This window comes from Tenrec ecaudatus, chromosome 2 (assembly GCF_050624435.1).
Source record: "Tenrec ecaudatus isolate mTenEca1 chromosome 2, mTenEca1.hap1, whole genome shotgun sequence".
In the NCBI taxonomy this organism is placed as follows: Eukaryota; Metazoa; Chordata; class Mammalia; order Afrosoricida; family Tenrecidae; genus Tenrec; species Tenrec ecaudatus.
The window spans coordinates 67336921-67357807 of NC_134531.1; the positions used below are offsets into that span (position 1 = coordinate 67336921).

Genomic DNA, 20887 nt, shown 5'->3' on the forward strand with positions numbered 1-20887 from the left:
CATAGCCACCCTCAGGTTTGTCTTCCGTCTAATAGTGAAGAACTGGAGACGGTTGACAGCAACGCACGGGGATCTCACCGAGAGATATCTGATCGTTCTTCTCTGTTATTTACATTTCTCTGGCCGTCTGAAACGTCACGGTGGGCTTTCTCACCCCCTTGAAAGGTGTCCCCCAGGTGTGCCCCAGGGATCACACCCACGGGTGACTGTGCAACACAAGTCCAGCACAAACCTACAGTCACATGCCTATCGATGAGGGCTCACCACAGCCAGACGAGCCACACAACGTGTGCTCTTTCTTATATTTGACTCAGTTGTGTGTTTTTAGGATATACGATGATTCTAGATCTGGTAATCCTTCTCTAACAAGACTTTTATTTGATTATAGGGAGCTCACTTCATCCAGTTATGCTGCCAAAGAAATATTCCCCTGCTCTTCCTTCAAAACATTACTGGTAATTAGCAGCGTGCGGACCAGCTCTACGGTAGAGGCGTGGGGGGAGAGGTGATGGTGGAAGACTGTTGGGGGGAAAAGCACCAAGAACAAAATCCCATTTGTGTATGAGGGGGCAAATGTTCGTGGAAAATTCCATTATCTTTCAGTTTCACTGTTCCAGAAACTTTTGGAAGTCTTCTTATTTTCAGAGTCCAGAGGAGTCAAGTGCTCATAAAGAAGTTTGAGAAGGGGCATAGGGTGGGTTTGTTGGAGGTAACTGGGGGAGCGTGGGAGTATTTATTTCTGATGAGTCTCATACTGGACATTGGGTTTGGCTGAGGCTCAATCTAGTTTATTCTAAACTTGAATTCATTCCGATACTTGACCCCACTCTACACTTACCTTGTCCAGTGGAGCTCTACTTTCCAAGGTCATTGTGACATCGCAACCAACCATGAAAAGTAGGCTGTGGGGGCCTGGCAGGAAGGCAGGTGAAGCAGGAAAGCTCCAGTGTCAAGTTACTCAGCTAAGCCAAAGAGAAGAGAATCGATAAAACAGTGTAGGATTTGGCAAACTTCCCAAAACTGTTCCAGTACGTACTATGTGTTTCTGCAGTGGGGTTGAAAGATGTTTATGAAAAAAGAAGCATATTGAAATGACAAATTTCTTGTTGCATATATCTTTACTACCATTGGAAAGAAAGTCTACCTCACCAAGGGGGAAGAAAATGGAACAAAATAATAATCAAATATGAACAGAAGTAAAAAATCAGGATCAAATACAAAAGACACAACTGATGACGTTTTTAAAAAATAACTATTGGAGGCTCGTACAGTTCTTCTCACAATCCATATATACATCCATTGTGTCAAGCATATTTGTACATATGTTGCCATCATCATTCTCAAAACATTTTCCTTCCACTTGAGCCCTTGGCACAACTGCTGGCTCTCAACAGTTGTCCTTTGGGTCCGACTCAGCTGCCTATTTTCTGACCCGCAGTAGCTGTGGCCTGTACCAGGCACAGTCTGATGACAAACCGAAAACCCAAGGGACAGTGCTGTGGGCACTTTGAGCGCAATAGAAGCTGAAGAGATGACAGACTTTCATTTGGAGCTGCAGTCCTCACTGTGCTTGCTCATAACCTCAGCCGAGGGAACGGACAGAAGGAGGCCACGGGGGCGTTTATTGTTTGTCTTGCAAACAGCAGTCCCGTGGCCGTATCTGACCCCAAGCAGAGATCAGCCGTGCTTCCACCCTCCCTCTTTCTTCCCATCCGTGCTCCCGCAGCACTCTACCTCCCTGCGCCGGTCGATAACCTCTGGCAACGACTGCATACTAATTTTGAGCCAACACTCAAAATTAGGGGGGTTTATTATTTATTTATAACAGTTGTATCGGCACGTATTTCACAGACCATACAATTTGGTGGTGCAGACATTTTCCAAAGAGCTGTGTGATCACCGCCATAATCAGTTTCAGGACGTTTTCTTCTTTCTCATGCTCCTTGTTCGCTCCCTTTCTCCCAACGTCCCGGTCGCGACCCGGGAAACTGCTGATGCAGTTCCTTTCTCTGTGGATTCGCCATGTCATTCACAGCAAAAGAAGCAATGCCATTCTTTCTACCAGCGGCCACCATCTCATTTCTTCACCACACTTTGCTATGGCACCCGTCTCCTCAGTGACCTTCTCACGAGGGCAAGTGTGGAGAAGGCATGTCATAAGAACGAATTGTTCTTAGGTCAGGGCCGCAAGTAGTGCAAGCTCAAAATCCATCCACGTATCTATGGTTTATATATGTCCAAGACCACTTTAGAGACATCATTTCTCCTTTTATAAATCATCCTGTGGGGGGTTATTGACATGCTACCACAAATCAGGATCAGTAAACAGTAGGGATACAGTCTTTGGTCCACAGCAATGCTTCTCCTCAGCCAGCAGCCAAGTCTCTCTCTGGTCTTGCCTCTCAGCCACATGGTCCCGTGGTCCCGCTCGTTGTTCTGCCTCAGTCTCATCGTTCCAGAGCCGCGCCTCTGTTCTGGCGCAGGCCCTCCCTGCCTCGGCTTCTGCGGCACACGGATTTCCCATGTGTTCCACTGGTAGTTGGTAGCTCTTCTTCTGTGATGGCCTCAGGAATTCTCTCTCTTTGCTTCCAAGATGGCGCCCGTACCCTTCTTGTGTGGCGGAGACTCAGAATGCACTCCACCTTCATCCTGTCCATTAGCATAGCAGAGAACTCCTTCCAAAATGGGGTTATAACCACAGGATATAATTTGCAATACATCACAAAAGGGATTATGGGGGAGGGGGGAAAAAGACGACCTGATGCAAAGGGCTTAGGTGGAGAGCAAGTTCTTTGAGAATGATGAGGGCAAAGAATGTGCAGATGTGCTTTACACAATTGATGTGTGTATGGAGTTGTATGAGCCCCTAATAAAATTAAAAAAAATAGAATCTTTAAGGCATTCACAAAAAAAAAAAAGATTATGGAAAGAAAGGTCCTACTAAGGAATTTCAATTCACCCTGTTCAATAGAAAAGAATGCGTACTCAATAAAGCAAACGTAGAAAAGCTGGTAAATACCTTCAAATAGCATCTGGCATTTTAGTGTATCTTCATGTAATATGTTTTTTTTACATAGTATAGTGGCTTATCATTTTATTTTTAATTGTTTTTCTCATTACTGAGAAAAACTCCAGCACCAATACTGGTGCATCATGAGTATAAGGGGACTTCAAAACTTTTGTGGAAAAATTGAATGAAAAGATAATGAAAATTTTCCATGTACTTTTTGAAGCTCCCTTTTACGAGTTGGATTGAATGACATGATACTGGAAATTTACAAGGCTTGAATAAACAACAAAAACCCAAATCTATTGCCACTGAATTGATTCTAACTCAGTGACCCTCTATGGCGTTTTGAGGCTTTAAGTGTTTATGGGAGAAGGTAGCCTCTTCTTTCTCCTCAAAGCAGGAATGTTGTTTTTGTCAGGCACCCTTGGGTGAAAGCAGGAATACAAAAACCAAACTCTGCCATCCAGGTGATAGCCACTCACAGCGACCCCATAGGTCAAGGAAGACCTGCACCTGTGAGCTTCCGAGACTATAAATGTTTACGGAAGTGGAAAGCCCTGTCTTTCTCTTATGGAGCAGCTGGTGGTTTTGAACTGTGGACCTTGCAGTTAACAGCTCAATGCATGACCACTATGCTCCCAGGGCTTCTGAAGCAGAAGTATTGATGACCAAATAGACAGGTGAGTCTGTGATTCATAGATGAAATACTCTCCCTGGAAACTGGTCAGAGCCTGACTTGGAGTTTGGGGCGAGAAGCGGGAGGAGTCCCAGACCCAGAGTGCATGGTGGTTCTCCAGAGCATTTTCACCAGAGTCGAGGAAGCAGACTAATCTCCCATGAATCCCCTCTGACCACTGACCAGGGATGTCAGTGACCTTGCTCGCAGAGTGCACGGGAAGGTAGATTAATGCAGACGTGGTCAGGTCAGAATTTAACATCTTATCAGTTGTTCTCCCTTTTACCTCATTTAAAATTTATTTTAGTTTTTATCATTTTCTGCTTTCTCTGGTCACTAGGAATCAGCATTGACTTGATGGCATTGAGGTTTTTTAAAAAAATCATTTTATTGGGGTTCATACAACTCTTATCACAATCCATACATACATCAATTGTGTAAAGCACATTTGTATATTCGTTGCCCTCATCATTCTCAGAACACTTGCTCTCTACTTAAGCCCTTGGCATCAGCTCCTCATTTCCCCCCCCCTTCTCTGCTTCCCCTCCCTCATGAACTCTTGATAATTTGTAAATGATTATTTTGTCATGTCTTACACTGTCCGACATCTCCCTTCACCCACTTTTCTGCTCTCCGTTGCCCAGGGAGGAGGTTATATTGTAGATCCTTGTAATCGGTTCCCCCTTTCAACCCCACCCTCCTTCCACCCTCCCAGTATTGCCACTCTCACCACTGGTCCTGGCAGTGAATTTTTGGGATTGAAGTCTTTTTGTGTTTTATTTTGTAATTGTTGGGGGTAGGATTTGTATATTTTTCTTTATATAAAACCCAGAATAAGTAATTCTATAGAGACAGTAACTGGTTTAATAGTTTCTTGGGGTTGTGAGTACAGGAATAAAGAAAATGTTCTAAAATTGATTGTGGTGATGATTGTATATTCTTAAATATGTCTAAATCATGGTATTCTATTATACATGAATTATATGCTAATAACACTTAAAAAAGGATGTAGAAGGATCCTGAACTTATCATATTTGTAGAATCTCACTATTGAGTCATTGGTAGGGACTCTTAACATCTCTATAAAACATTAATCTCCACTTCATCAAAGTTTTAACACAGTGCTTCAGAAAGCAGAGCCCATATTTTGACCAGGTCAGTGCGCACCGAGGCCCTCCCTGCTGGGCTTGCCGCTGTGCTTTTTCCTTAGCTCACCACGTCACATTCTTTCACCATCAAGCTGTTGTTTTGAGCTATTTTCTTGAAGATGAATTGCATCATCATAGAAGCTTTTGTGGCATGTCATGGACTGTCTTAAGAAAGTTTAAAAAATAACTTTTTAGGGGCATACAAGTTTTCTCATATAGAAATATCAGGGTGAGAGAGCTATAGTCGAATCAGGTTAAGGCAAAATGTACCTTACAATACCTTGAGAGAATTCTATCACCCAAGGCTGTTTCTGTTCTTGTAGGATTTATGGTTGGGAAAGACTATGAAGCTGAAGGAATTGCCAAGGATGGTGCCAAGATGGTGGCTGCTGTAGCCTGTGCCAATGTGCCTAAAATCACAGTCATCATTGGGGGATCGTACGGAGCTGGAAACTATGGGATGTGCGGCAGAGCATACAGGTAGGTGGCATCAAGATTTTATCTGAAACATGTTTCAGATGTAACTATAAAAGATAAACTCATTCTGCTTTGTTATGAATACAGGAGCGCATCCGCACACCACAGCCAGTTATTCCATAATCTGTGCCGTCACACTACAGATACTGCATGGAGGAAATCTGTGATGAGACTGAGGCGGCATCTTGCGGTGCCTCCGAATGAAAACCACCACCCTCAGTTTGTCATGCTGTCATGTGTGTGGCTGCCATGCTGTCGTGAGCTATGCTTGTGTTAGTCTGAGTTGACTAGAGAAATATCCAGACACTCATATGTATATAAGAGAGAGTTTGGGGTCAAAGAGAAATTGTATATTAAGAAGACATCCCAGCCCAATCCACATCAAGTCCATAAATCTGACATTAGCCCATTTGTCCGATACTAGTCTATAAATTCCTCTTCAGACTCATGAAGACATGAAATGACTCTGAATGCAGGAAGATCACAGGCCAGTGGGTGGAAAGTTTTGTAGATCCAGTGGTGATGGAAGCATCTCAGCGCTGGAGTGGATCTCCGTGTGGCTCCTTCAACTCCAGGGTCCCGGCTTCATCAGCATGGCTCCATGTGGCTTGTCATCAGTGATACCAAGCAGAGAGAGTGTGTCTGGCCTCCAGGGAGCTATTTATCTCTGTCGTGCCTCCATAGGAGGTCATCAAGCTGCACCCCTTCGATCAGGTTGACAGTAGATTATGTAGCTGCCACAGTGCTCAAGCAAAAACCCACTGCCATCGAATCTATTCTGACTCATAGCAAAACTGTATAGGGTTTTTTTGAGACTGTAAATATTCATGGGAGCAGATAGCCTCATCTTTCTCACACAGAGGGGCTGGTGGTTTTGAACCGCTGACCTCGTGGTTAGCAGCTCAATGTTTACCCACACTGATACCATCAGGGTTACCATGGTGGTCTTATTGGACTTTCTAAATAAAAGCAAACAGGAAGAAAGGCCTAGAGGCAAACTTCTGAGAATTAGCCAATGAAAATCTTGCAGATCAGAGCAGAACACTGTTCACCTCGCTTGCTGTGGACACATCATCAGTGGGACCCATTGCTAGGATAGGGCCAGTGAGAGCCAGGGGAACATCAGTGAGCTGGATTGATACAATAACCACCACAGCGGACTCAAACATGCTGACGATTGTGAGGTTGAGGCACGAATGGGAATCTTCCATTCTGTTGTGTACAAGGTCACCATAGTCGGAGTTAATCTTGGAAGAAGAACAGCCAGAATGCTTCTAGGAGTCAAGCTTGACGAGAGACTTCATCTCACATACTTTGGTCATGTTGTTAGAAGAGACCTGTCCCCGGAGAAGGACGTCATGCTTGGTAATGTACAGAGCAGCTAAAAAAGAGGAAGCTCTTTGACAAGATGGATTGACACAGTGGCTGCGTCAATGGACTCAAGCATGAAAACACTTGTGACCATGGCACAGGGCCGGGCAGTGTTTTGTGCTGTTGTACAGAGACACCCGACAATAACAACAACATCTGCCTGCTTGTCTAATAATGACAATTTTATCTATCAAAACTTCCATGATATAACTCATGTCTCGCTGTGGGAGAGACTTTTAGCCTTAAGTGCATGTACTGGAAAAGAGGAAAGGCCACAAATCAGTGAGCAACGCATTCAGCTCGGGGAGTTAGGGAAAGAGCAGCGAGTTCAACGTGGGGAGAGGGGGGGGAAGGACATTCTGAAGTGCAAACATAAAATAGAAGAATCTAATAAGGTTGAAAGTTGGTTTGTTTGAAAAGGTTAATGAAATTGATAACCCCTGGCAAGAGTGAAAAACGGAGAAGGCAGTTAGTTAGACACAATCTCTGGAATGAGGACTAGGATGTGACCATAGACATTAAGAGGCGATTCTAAAAACCTTATGACACATAAACTTAGTTGAACTGGAGAAATGCAGCTTACCAAAGCAGATGTAAGAACAAGTAGAAAATGTGAATTGTTTTATAGATATTAAAGAAATTGGATCTGTAATGAACAATTTTCCCAGGCAGAAAACTCCAGGTCAAGATAGCTTCAATTCTAAAAAACATGTATGGACGACATAAAGCCAGTCTAACCAAAATCCTTTTAGAATGAGGGAAAAAGTGAACATTTCCAGTTTTGTTGTATGAAGCTAGTATAACCCTGATTGCAACCGAACAAGGACATTTGCAGGAAAGAAAATTCAAAAGCTCACTTCATTCATGACGTGATACAAAATAGCATTTGACCAAGCTAGACAAATTTTAGAGAGGTAAACTTGATTTTTAAAATAGTATTAATTGGTACAGGATCTGAAGGAGTAATTATACAGTCATCTCAAAAACAACTGAAAAACTATTATGATTAAAAACTCTTAGCACATTAGGAATCGAGGGGGACTTCCTTAATCTGGTACTATACATAATGTTGAGACGTGGAATGCTAATTTGTCTGAGATTTGGAATGAGGAAATGATGCCTGCTCCTACCACATCAATTCCTCAATTTGTCCTGGAGAGTTTAGCCAGCGCAGTACAGTAAGAAAATAAAGTAAGAAAGGTAAGTACCGGGAAGGAGGAAATCTGTTTGCTTATTCTAAGACGATATGATTGTTTCAGTACAGTGCCCAGGGAAGTACAGTGCCTTGTTATAATTGATGAATGGGTTGAGCAGGTTTGCTGGCTCTGTGAGTAATAGACTAAAGAATCATTTTGGTTAGAAAATGAAGTAAAAAGATTCCATTTATGATAGTTTCAGAAACATGAAACACCTAGGAATGGACCTAATGAAAGATTCTAAAGAAGTATACACACAAAACTATAGAACATTATTGAAACAAATAAAGGTTAATAGAGAAATATTCCAAGTTTATGGAAACTTTGGATTTTTCAAAATTTGAAAAGAAGTAAAATCCCTCCCAATTGACCTGTTTCAATTTTATATTGAGTTCAGTATAGTCCCAAACAAATGCTTGTGATTTTAAAATTTGAATCTGAATTTAACATTTTTGTGATAGAACTTAAGCTGTTTCTAAAAGCTTATTTGGACATACAAAGGGCCAAGTGTAGTCAAGAAACTTGGAGGAGGAGGAGGTGGAAGAGGGGATAGGGGAAGGGAAAGAGAAGGAGGAGAGACTTGCTCTATTTCAAGACTTAGAGTGAAGCTACAGTAACGAAAACAGTACAATATATGTAGTACTTGTAGGAGATAGATAGCTAAGTGGATTAGAGAGTATGGTGGAGTGAAAATACTTCAAAAAATTTGTATTGGGGCCTCTTATAGCTCTTAAAACAATCCATACATCAACTGTATCAAGCACACTTGTACGTATGTTGCCATCATCATTTTAAAAACATTTTTTTCCTACTGGAGCCCTTGGTATCAGCTCCTCTTTTTCACCTCCCCCTCCCGCTCTTGTGAACCCTTGATTAATTATATATTATTAGTTTCATATCTTACACTATCTGCTATCTCCCTTCACACATATTTCTGTTAGTGATTCCCTTGGTGGGGGGCTGTTATACATCGATCATTGCGATCAGTTTCCCCTCTCTCCCCCTTCTCCTCCCTCCTTCCCGCTACCCTCCTGGTATCGCTACTCCAGTTACTGTTCCTGTCTTGGATTCCGAGTATCTAGAGCTCGTGTCTGTAACTGTGTACATGCCCTGATATAGCCGGATTTGTAAGATAGAACTGGGTCATGATGGAGTGGGGTGGAGGAGGAATAGCGCTCTGGATATATTGTCCCTTCCTTGTGACCCTTCTGTGAGAGGATGTCCAATTGTCTACAGATGGGACTTGGGTCTCCATTCCAGCCCCCCTTGTTCACCTCGATATAATTGTTTTGGATCTTCAAATGCTTGAACCTGATCCCCTCGGCACCTCATGATCACAGAGGCTGGTGTGCCATGTGCGCTTTAGGCTTTGGGTGCATCTTGCCTGCTGTATGGTGATGCAAAGGGGTTCAGATGTTGCAAACTGAAAAGAAAGCCTGTCGAAATGAAAGAGGAAAAGAAAATATGTACAGTTTTTGCACATTTAAATGGATTTTAAAAAGATGATTTATTCATAGTTTTTTTTCCCCAAGTGAATCAGAATCTACTTGTTACAAATTTACATGCGAGCTTTCTTCTGTCTGCCACATTGACAAAGGTGGGTGATGTCATACCCATTGTTGGCAGGGTGTGGGGACAGGCCTCTTGCCATGCGGTTAGTGCTTGTCTGGAGCTATAGCACAACATTTGAGAACAGTTTGGCATTTTCTGTTACGGAAACATGCTGCAAGTGGCCAGAGAGCTAATTACAAGAAATTTTATTTCAGTATGATTGTAGAAGTAGAAAATTGAGGCGCTAGCTAGCTAGACCATAGCTAAACAATTGGACAATAGCCATGTAGTGCAATACTATGCCACTATTCAAGAGAATGAGGTAGATTTCTGTGTACTAACGTTGAAAGGTTTGATTTATTTTCTAAAAAATCATTTTATTGGGGGCTTGTACAACTGGTATTGAAAGGTTTTGTATAGAGAAATTAGTGTTCTTTATTCTGCTTCTTTGGGTTCTAAGATCCATTGTAATGGCTACATAGAAACTCACAGACAAAAGTCATAATGAAAGGGTTTATGAAGGGAGTGTTGAAGTTGTCATGTCACTGAGAAATGCTCAGGGTAGTTGTTTACCAGGACAAGTTACAAGGTTTCAGGTCTGCTGCTAAATGCCCAAAGGGCCCACCACTCTCTATTATAAGCCACAACCTAAAGGCAACTGAGCTCCACTTCCATGAGCCAGCAAGCCCAACTTCCCCAATAGTACCCGGAGCAAGCCAGCCTCCTGCACAAAAGCACTCAGCTTACTCTCTGGGTTGGGAAGTCCATGCCCTGGCTCCTGGTTCTGCTGCTGCTCCTCTGATGGAATAGCTGCCATCTGGCTCCAGGAGGCTCACTGCGCAGGGATCTAGGGTCTAGAAGAGCTTTGTGGTATGATCTTTTTTTTTTTTTATGTTCTTGTGAAGCTAAAATAATGTTATTATATTTGAATCCATTTGAATTTATTTGCTTGGATCCAGAATCAATGCTCATGGAAGAAGCAGCCCAGAATTCAAGCAATATAAAGCACTAGTCAAATCTGCACAAGATCTCTCTAAAGTATCGAGAGCAGAGATGTCACTTGGAAAACGAAAGTGTACCTGACAAATGTTATTTCCATTTGCCTCACATGCATGTGAAAGTTGGACAGTGAATAAAGAAGACTGCACGAGGAAATGATGTGTTTGAATTAGGGTGTTGGTGAAGAATATTGACAGTACCATGACTAGAAGAACAAGCACAACTGCTTTGGAAGAAGTACAGCCAGAATGATCCTTAGGAGTCAGAAAGGTGGTACATACCCTAGACACGTTGTCAGGAGGAACTAATCTTGGGGAAGCATCATGCTTGGCAAAGTGGTGGGTCCGTAAAAAATAGGAAACCCTCTACAAGGCATATTGACACAGTGGCTGCAACCTTGGGCTCAAGCAGGAGTAACCGAGGCTGGAGCAGGGCCACGCAGTGTGATGTTCTTTTTCCATAGGATTGCTGTGTTTGCTCAATGGTACCCAACAACCGCGAATACATTTTTAAAAGCCAAGGAAACCAAGCTGTCCAGCCATCGGAAGAACTGAGAATCATTGATCAGGATTTCAAGGAACTGTCTCTGTAATAGTGTTACATTGTATTATCAAGTCTACAAATGTCTGTATGTGTGTTTACAGCATATGAGTTGAGCTTCTCAGTTGAGATCATTGAAAGGAATGCCTCTCAAACTACCACTACTCATCAGCATCACCTGGAGAACTGAAAAATCATATCTTTGCTCAAGCTTCATCCTGTAGATTGGTCTGTGGTGGGTTCCAGGCATTGGGATTAAAAAAACCCCCAAAACTCAAATGATTGCCACGTGTGACTAGATCGTTCTTAAAGGGAAAATATGGGCTTCTGACAGCAACTGTGAATTCATTTGACTACCACCCTTAACCCTCTTTTCTCTTCTCCCCTTAGTCCTAGATTTCTTTACCTGTGGCCAAATGCCCGGATCTCCGTGATGGGAGGAGAGCAGGCAGCAAATGTGTTAGCCACAGTAGCAAAGGACCAGAAAGCCCGGGAAGGGAAACAGGTAAATGCCACAAGTCCTTAGCCACCTCAGTGTTTGCTTTTCGCCGGTGCCACGGGGTCCCCACACCATCTCCTGGCCTTGATTTTGCGCAAGGGGGGAAAGTGAGAGGGACATGGGGGCTCATTGAAAGGCAAACCAGCAAGTGGCTGCTTTTGAAAAATGGGTTCTTTCATCTGTGTTTCTGTTAGAGTCTTCTGAGTTCTGGAAATTGTCCGGAACTCAGCATTGAAACCAACGAGTCACTGTCCATCAAGTCCATTCCAAAGCACCGTGGCTCTATAGGACAAGGTAGAACCGTCCCTTTGCTTTCTGAGGCCCTAAGTCTTTACAGGGGCCGAAAGCCTCTTTCTCTCCAGGATCAGCTGATGCATCTGAACTGCTGACACTGGTTAGCAGCTGGACTCACAGCCCGCTACACGGCCAGGAGGTCAAATGGAGGAGGCCTTGTCTTCTCAAGCTTATTGTTGAGCGGTCGTATGGCCAGCTGCCTCGCCTGAGCACGGGAGGAATAACCTGCCCACTGAAAGCACCTGCACGTGCCTCACGCTGGAGTTGCAGGAGCGCCACACACTTATGTAGCGGTTTCACATTTATTTTAGTACCAACTGGTATCAGGACCAAAGGAAAGAGCCCTCGTGGCAGGGGCAGCGTGGGAATGGGAGGGGAATGAAATCCTCCCAGGTATGTCAAAGCTGTCTTAGACTCTCTGAAGCCCAGCAGAAGAGTTGCCTATTAAGTAGTTGTGCTTCGGTACACTTGAATTCTGAATTCACCTATATCTGAAGTCACTCACGGTCATAAATCGATGGAAAAACAGAGCAATCACAGTGCTTTCTAAATTCTTGATTTATACAGCCAGACCTGTTTGATTATGCTCCGTTTTATTGTACTTTGCAGATGCGGTGTTTTTTGTTTTGTTCACAAATTGAAGCATTGTGGCCGACTTGAGTTGAGCAAACCTTTGGGCGCCATTTTCCCAACGGCAAGTGCTCACTTTGTGTGTCTGTGCCACCTAGTTCTCACCACCTTTTAAACATTCTCACGATGCTGCTGCACACTGCGACAGGGCGGTGTCAGCTTAACCTCTGTATGCGCTGCAAAGTGAAAAAGTCACAGCTCTGGCTGTCGTGCAGTCCGCCTTTCACCGGGGCCTGGGACTGAACCTTCAGCATCTCGGAGGCGTACCCATTACAATGATATATTTGCAGAAAGTCTCAACCCAAACCCAGGGCCATCGAGTCTGCTCTGAATCAGAGTGGCCCTATACGTCGTCTGTGTACATAAACTGTGTGTTAGGCCTGGTTGACTAGAGAAACAAATCCAGGGACACTCATCCATGTATAAGAAAGAACAGTAATTTTATAGGGAGAAAACATCCCAGCCCAAGCCAGCACAAGTCCCTAAGTCTGATACTGGTCCCTAAGTCCCTCTTCAGACCCACGCAGCCACATGCAATGATGCCGAATGCAGGAAGATCCAGGCCAGTGGGTGCAGAGCCTGTGGATCCAAAGGTGCTGGTTCCGACAGCAATCTGGGTTAGCCAACAGGAAGGTGAAAGCAGAGGGGGTGGTGTTGTTCCAAGACTCTCCTTATGAGAAGCCCACACCCTCAAGGAGGTACCATCAGCCTGAGACCTGATTGAGAGGTTGAGTACCACTTGTACACGTTTATATAGCTTCAGTTTGATTATAAGATTATGTAACTACCACAGACTGTAAATGTTTATGGGAGCAGACAGCTTCCTCTTTCTCCCCATTGAGCAGCTAGTGGATTTGAACTGCCAACCTTATAGTTAGCAGCCCAGAGACTAACCCGTAGCACCACCTGGGCTCCTTATTTTTTTAAAAAAAGGTGATTCATTTGAAACAAATCCCTTATTTTTGGTGTGGGAGTTTTTGTTTTTTAGTAGAAATATTTTTCAGGGTTTCAAAATAAGTTCTTAGGAAGATTTTTACCCCTGAATTAATTATCACTTGTTCCCAGTAATACTTGACAGGCAAGTATTCCTAATTAGGGGAAAATCTCTCCTCTCCCAGCTCTCTGGGAAGCCAACTGAAGAAGTTCTTCAAGGTATGGTTGATGTTTAGAACCTGTTAAGCTTGAAAACTTTTTACACTCTGGCTGTTTTGAATGAAAAAGGTAAACTTCTCCACCTTTCAAAACAGGCTGCTAAATATAATGTAACCCCTTTGTTATATCGTGTAGTTCATGTGAGTTACTGTAGCCAACTATGAGGCCAAAACGACCTGTTAGCAGCGGGTGTGGTTGGGCTTTTTTATAATTCAGCAATGCCCCTTTTTGAAGCGCCCACGAATGGGCTGCCGAGTGCGGCGTGGAACGGGAGACCCTCCTGGTCGCGGGTAACTGCAGCGACGGTGCATCTACGGGCGAGGCGCTGCTCTGACAAAGGCCTGGCTGCGGGGCAAGCACGCGCTGCCTTCTCCTCCCCTGCCCAGAGGCCCCGGAGTGACCGCCCTCCTGTCTTGCAGTTCTCCAGTGCCGACGAAGCCGCTCTCAAGGAGCCCATCCTCAGGAAGTTTGAAGAGGAAGGCAACCCGTACTACTCCAGCGCCCGGTAGGAGCCCGGCCGCTCGACGGCGGTGCGCCCTGCCCGGGCAGCAGCCTCATTCCCGTCCGTGCCCTCCGCATGGCCCAGCCCTGGGGGACTCCTGACGCTCGTGTGGTCACCCTGCACACTGTGCTGCTGCCCCTCCCCACCACCACTGCGCCCCCTCCGCCCCCTGGGGGGGCTGGGGTCTGGGGGGCGAGAGGGGTGTCTGGGGTCTGGAGGGGGCTAGGGGGGGGCATGGCGTGGCAGGGCAGCCAGAGGGGGCAGTCTTCAGCCCTGGCTTCGGAGCTGTGCTAGGAGGTGGGAACTAAGGAGTTTCGGAAGTCAGTGATGGTGATTTTCTGCTGACGGACCAGTCGGTTTTCATCCAACCCGAGTGGCGGTAGCCAAGGTTGGCCGCGCGCTTACGGGCGCTGGCTGGCAAGTTGCCGGCATGCCCACCGCCATCAGTCCCTGGCAGTGCCCACGCCCCAGCGCCCAGGAGTGACCTTACGCGCACGGCTCGCTTCTCCTACCACTTAGGAGGCCATCAATTACCGGCCAGTCTCGGCTGGAGACTAGCTCTCCAGCCTAGCTTTCAGACGGCTTATTTCCCCAACAACTTTAATGTTCTGCATACTAAAGAGTAATCTATGCTGCATGTCATGTCGCTCCTTTCTCCCTTGGGCAGATGGAGAAAAGAAAACAACTATTTGTGTCTTTTAAAATTAGGTTAGGCTGTGATTTATGACTGTGACTTGTGAAGGCAAACCGGTGAGGGAGAGGGGGACATCAGTTACGCTCCATTTCATTTGAATGCATCCTTCCTGGGATTCTGTAGAGCTTCACCCCTGCAGGTGCAAACACTCAAAGCACAAGCAAAACCAGAAAGGCTCACTGCCTTGGAGCTGAGAGCATTTGTTGCTGCCTTTAAGACAAGGTAGAATGCTTCTGTGGGTTTCTGAGACTAGCTCTTGACAAGAATAGAAAGACTCATGTTTCTCCTGTGGAGTGACCAATGGTTTTGAACTTCTGACCTTGTTGTTAGTAGCCCAAGCTGTAGCCCACTATGCCACCAGGGTAGAACTGTAACTCTTTACGGGGATGGTCTCATTCCTTTATTATTTTTATATGTTCCTCATCATCATCACATATAAAAAATGGAACAACAGAGGATTAGCATTCAAGGCAGGAGAGCAGGTGGCTCAGATGGACCTCTGGCGATAGATGTTAAGGGACAGCAAGGTTTGTCTATTGAGGGATGCCCTTGTTTGACCCTCTTGTGAACCCGCTGGTGACAGGGAGACAGCAGCTTTCTCTGAGACCAAAGGGTCCTCACGCCAGTTGAGGGTCCAGTCAAGCTCAGTGGAGCCAGCAAACGCTCTGGTGTGGTTCGGTGTGGACCTGGCTTGCGTGGTCAAAAGAGCCATCATCTGCTGCTGGATCCTCCGAAGCTTCTTTTCAGCCACCACTTCTCCACTTGTGGGTCGTGACCCCTTTGGGGGTCGACTGACTCTTTTCCAGGGTTGCCCAATTCCTAACAGTAGCAAAATGACAGTTATGAAGTAGAAAAGAAAATAATGTTATGGTTGGGGGTCACCACAACCTGAGGGGCTGTATGGAAGGGTCGCAGCATCAGGAAGGTTGCGAACCACTGATTTCAGCCTTACACATTCCATCCACAGCACACAGCACACCCGCTTTGCGCTGCTCCACTTGCCTGGATGGTCACAGCTAATCAGGTGTGTCATTAGCACGTCTCACCGGGGGCAGTCTTGTTTAATGAACACCATGCACCAGCCCCTCCTTCTTGAGCCTGGCTGTGGGCTGCAGAAGGGTGTGTGTGTGATCAGTTGACACAGGTGACAGATTACAGGGGTGGCTCTCCTTTATCGGCTGTTTATACTTCAGAGCGCCACATATGAATGTTTTATGAGCCAAGATCTGATTCCTGCTCTGGCTGTGTGCTTTAATAATTGATGCGATGTCCAGATCTCAAAGGCAAGTTGATTTAAAAAGAGGAAAATTGCCACCCACTCCTAACCTTTACCAAGCATGATTTCTCATTCACTTTTCTTTATAAATTTAAGATCGTCAGTGAAACGCAGACTGAAGTCTCCACATCTAGACTTTTAAAGTTCTTATTTGGTTTTTTATTGTAGCAAAAATTGGAAGATCTACATTTGAAGGCATTTTTAACAGTAAAATGGTGCTGAAACATTCAGTAATTTTTTTTGTTTCCTAGAATTTTGGGGACCTCTGGGCACACCCTCTCTAGTGGAGAGGTGGATGGTTGTTCCTGGGGTTCATGGCTTTCTCCACGTTCACGGCAAGAATACGCCAAGTGGATTTTGTACATCTGCATGAGCAGGAGAGGGACAGGACAGTTTTTCCTGAAATAAGTAGCAATATCTTAAAATCAAGGCTTTTGTTTGTTTGTTTAGAGTTCTTGTAGCAAGTAGTTGCTAGGCCTTAACTTAACGTGGCATTCTGTTGTGAACTGGGTCTAGCTCATGCTGCGTTCCCCCCTCCCCCTCGGTTGTAAGACGGCAGCGCACGGATGCAGATCAGTAGTACAGCCACAGAATCCCCAAAGCACAACCTGCTTGCCATTTCTGGGTGTGGAATATGGTATGCACGCTTCACGTTGTGACATAGTTAGGTTCCAAACACCAAGCCATCATGCAAACATGGATGTTACATGACAGTTGGGGCCATGCCTGTCTTCAGCACCCGTGCACGCTCCCTCCGCTCCCCTCCCCCCACACCCAGTTGCTCACTGTCCATTGGCCATTGCCCATAGAGTGTGTTGGGCGGTCCTAAGGCCCTTCTTTTGCCTCACACCTTCCCGACCACGTGGACCTCGCAGGGGTGGCAGTGGTAGCGGGGCTTGCTACTGTTCTGGAGCAGCAGGGACTCACTGTCACCTGGTTGCACCCAAGGTCTCCATGCAGACCCCTGGGCCTCACTGATCCACCTTCCGCTGCTCCTGCTGTGAGGTGGCAGGGAGGGCTCCTAGAAAGAGAAGTCTTCCAAGCCCCTGCCTGGCTCCTGCAGCCCTGGCTCCTGTGACCACGTCCTGGCCCCCTGGGAGCTGCCGCCGATCCTGTGATCACGTGGGAAACGCAACCTGTGGCAGCCTCTGTGAATTCCTCTTTCAAACCTGACTTCTGGCCCCAGCTACTTTTTAATGCACAAAAGAGTTAGTGGATATGTTACTATTGTCTGAAGTGTGAAATGTCACATAGTCGGGAAGTGAGCAGAAGTATATGTAATAAATCACGTTCTGTCTTTGTTTTTGTTAGGCTCTGGGATGATGGGATTATTGACCCTGTGGACACCAGAATGGTCCTGGGTCTCAGCATTAGCGCAGCCCTCAACGCCCCCATCCAGAAGACCGAGTTCGGCACCTTCAGGATGTAATGGACTGAAGCTTTCTCCGTGGGACATGTACCCAAAGTTACTATTCATAGCCTTAAAACTTTAGGACTTTTGGAACACGTAACTATTAAAACTGTTTTCTTACACAACACATTGTACTTTTCTACTTGAAACAATCGCTGACGTTATTTATTTGATGACGCTGAGCTTAAAAAAAATTTTTTTAAGAGAACTGTCTGTGTTCTAGTTTTATCTCCCACAATGAAGAGAATGAATGGTTGTGGTTCTCCTTTGTTGTCCACAATAGTATTGGAAATCCCAGGTATTCTTGAGATTGTGAACAGAGTTGCATTTCCACTGCAATGAGTCCGCTGCTAACTATACGTGATATTTAATACACTGATGTATAAAAAGCCATCTTGCTTCTCCCTCTGGCCGCCGTCCTGTTTCCTTCCCACCGCAGCCAAGCTGTGTGCACTGTGAGCTCACTTCTGAACCGTTCTCTCCTCCCTCTGCCCCTTCCTCACTTCCACTACCAATAGCTCTTGCTGGGTCCCAGTGGGCGCTTTTCCGTCTTCATCTGATTTCACTCCCCGTGGCAGTCTGAGAGTTGAGCACTTCCTGTGCCTTTGAAGTGCTATTCACAGCTTCCATGCCTTCACGCACCGGAGTTTCTACCAACCACGTGGGCCATTCTTTGCTGGTTTTCTTCGTGGTTCTCTCCTATCCTTTTTCTCCTCCTCATACATGATTTGAACTTGATGGGTTTAGAGTTTCTTACAGAGCTCCACCTGTCTCCTCTGTCACCAGCTGACTGCCTTATTTCTGTAATGGCACTGCCCTGCTGGAATGTAGACTCTGTGAAGGCAAGGATCCTCCTACTCACCCTGCAGTTCCATGCCCGGCACTGTGGAATGCTCATGTATCTGTTGAATCAATGAAAAATTCATGTTGTAATCAATATACTCAGACCACCTAATCTTGTTTTTTTTAAAAAATAAATCATTTTATTGCCACATAGTTTTAAAAATTAGGTCATTGATGATAGTGTTTTCCTAATAAAATGAATATTTCAAACACATGTGGTCAATTTAGGATTCATTTCTGAGCCAGGAAGTTAAAAAAATTTTAAACAGAGGGGTAGATAGATGATCATATTCTTCATTTTCAGAAAGAATACATTAAGCATTATAAATAATTTTTTTCATTTATAATTTGCATCCATGTTAGAAAATAAGATTATTTACTAAGATTAGATAAAATGCCTTCTCAGGAACCATCCCCCAGTTAAGGATAAGGTGGTATGTTTGGAGTTCTGCCTTTATTCTCGCTTCCATCCAGTCAATGCTGACTCATAGTGACCCTATAGGACAGGGTAGAACTGCTCCTGGGAGTTTCCAAGACTGTAACTGTTTACGGGAGTAGAAAGCCCCGTCAATCTCCCAAGAAGTAGCTCATGGTTTAGAACTGCTGATCTTATGGATCTCAGCTGAACATGTCATCACTATGCCACCACAACTCCCTTCTACCTTTCTTAGAATGTTTCTAAAACCATATTGGAATTGTAGTGAGTAATGTGTTGAGCTTCAAATGGTAAGGTCAGTAGTTCAAAACCACCAGCTGCTCCTCGGGAGAAAGATGAGACTTTCTACTCCTATAAAGGGTTGCGGTTTCAGAAATCCACATGAGCCACTCTACCCTGTTACATGGGGTTGCTATGAGTCAGAGTTGACTTGTTCACATCAGTTTGGGTTTTGAGTTTGGATCCAGTAGTAAACATAAATGTTTTTCCAAAACAGGCTTGTTTTAACATTTTCATGGGACAACATGAGACACTTGGACTTTTAAAAATGCAGAGCTTATTAGTATCTAAATTTGCTTTCTGGTACTTAAGAATGAGAGAAATGATTATTTTCCAGTTTTCAAGAAAAATATTTTCAAAATAGAATTTATATAAATAATTTTTTTCTGTATCAGATGGCACCGTGGCAAATGTGTAAGTGACCAATTAATCATTTGCCAAACTGTGTGTGCTTGTTAGGTTGGAGGCACAGGTTGGAGGCTGATGTGTGTGGTAACCAACCGTAATAGGTAGCAGGTCCTACAAGGTGCTGAAAAGGGCCCCACCTAGCATCAGACCCCTGGACTTGGACGCCTTCTTGATGTAAGATTACTTCTTGAGATCAGGTATCGGGCATCATCAGAACGAAAAATCCTATCATTGTGAATGAGGGTGGGAGTGTGGAGTGGAGACCCAAAGCCCATTTGTAGGCCACTGGACATCCTCTTACAGAGGGTCTCAGGGAAGAGACAAGCCAGTCAGGGTGCGATGTAGCAACAGTGAAACATACAACTTTCCTCTAGTTCCTAAATACTTCCCCCTCCCCCCACTATTATGATCCCAGTCCTACCTTACAAATCTGGCTAGACCAGAGGATGTACACTGGTACAGATATGAACTGGAAACACAGGGAATCCAGGACAGATGATCCCTTCAGGACCAGTGGTGAGAGTGGCGATACTGGGAATGTATAGGGAGGGTGAGTTGGAAAGGGGGAGCCGATTACAAGGATCTACATACAACCTCCATCCTGGGGGATGGACAACAGAAAAGTGAGTGAAGGGAGACGTTGGACAGTACAAGATATGACAATAATTTATAAATTGTCAAGGGCTCATGAGGGAGGAGGGAGGGGAAAAATGAGCTGATGTCAGGGGCTTAGATGGAGAGCAAATGTTTTGAAAATGAGGGCAATGAATACAAATGTGCTTTACACAATTGATGTATGTATAGATTATGATAAAAGTATGAGCTCCTAATAAAATAATTTAAAAAGATTACTTCTTGAGATAAAGCCCCTTCATATATATGCATATACATACATGTACAGACACATATACATGCATACATACTACTGGTTTTGTTTCTGTAGACAACCCAGCCTATCACACATTCTAATTTGGGCCTTATTTCTTCCATCCTCATTTTAAAAGTAGAAATAAGTTCCTCTGTATTCTTAAACTTAATAAAAGGCTTATGGGCTTTGCTTTAAAAAGACTTCAGAAAAGAAATGGCTGGCACATCCACGCTGAGTGAACACGGTGGTGTAGACAATGAGTCAGCTGAGGGTGCCTGTCCTCGCAGAGCAGAGCATAAAAAGCAGGAGCGACGTGACTCCCACAACCATCGCTAGGGGATGGACTGAGGGTAACTTGTCAGGGAAAACTGATTTATTGCAACCCTTTGTTTGTTGAAACATGCTGCTGAGCAGACTTTTAAGGTTATTATTCATTGGAATTCTGGCCTAGGAATCCGACAATCCTCCTTTGGTGTAATTAAATACACTCATGTCAAGATACAGGTGCTAGGTCTAAGTGACTTTTTAGGTAATGTAGGTGACCTTTTGATCCACTGCCACTGAGTTAATGGAGACTCATGATGACCCTATAGGACGGAGTAGAATGAATATCTGGGTTTCTGAGGC

The 20887-nt window shown here is 44.7% G+C and overlaps 1 protein-coding gene across 1 annotated transcript in view; it reads left to right on the forward strand.

The window, feature by feature from the left end:
- MCCC2 (methylcrotonyl-CoA carboxylase subunit 2) overlaps positions 1 to 18479 on the forward strand; it is a 74191-nt gene extending 55712 nt beyond the window's left edge. Inside the window, exons 13-17 of the mRNA XM_075541152.1 lie at positions 393 to 455; positions 5158 to 5314; positions 11359 to 11473; positions 13963 to 14048; positions 17327 to 18479. Coding sequence (XP_075397267.1) covers positions 393 to 455; positions 5158 to 5314; positions 11359 to 11473; positions 13963 to 14048; positions 17327 to 17444 — 539 coding nt within the window. The 3' untranslated portion in view covers positions 17445 to 18479. The remainder of the gene's footprint in view (positions 1 to 392; positions 456 to 5157; positions 5315 to 11358; positions 11474 to 13962; positions 14049 to 17326) is intronic.
- The last annotated feature ends 2408 nt before the right edge of the window (positions 18480 to 20887 follow it).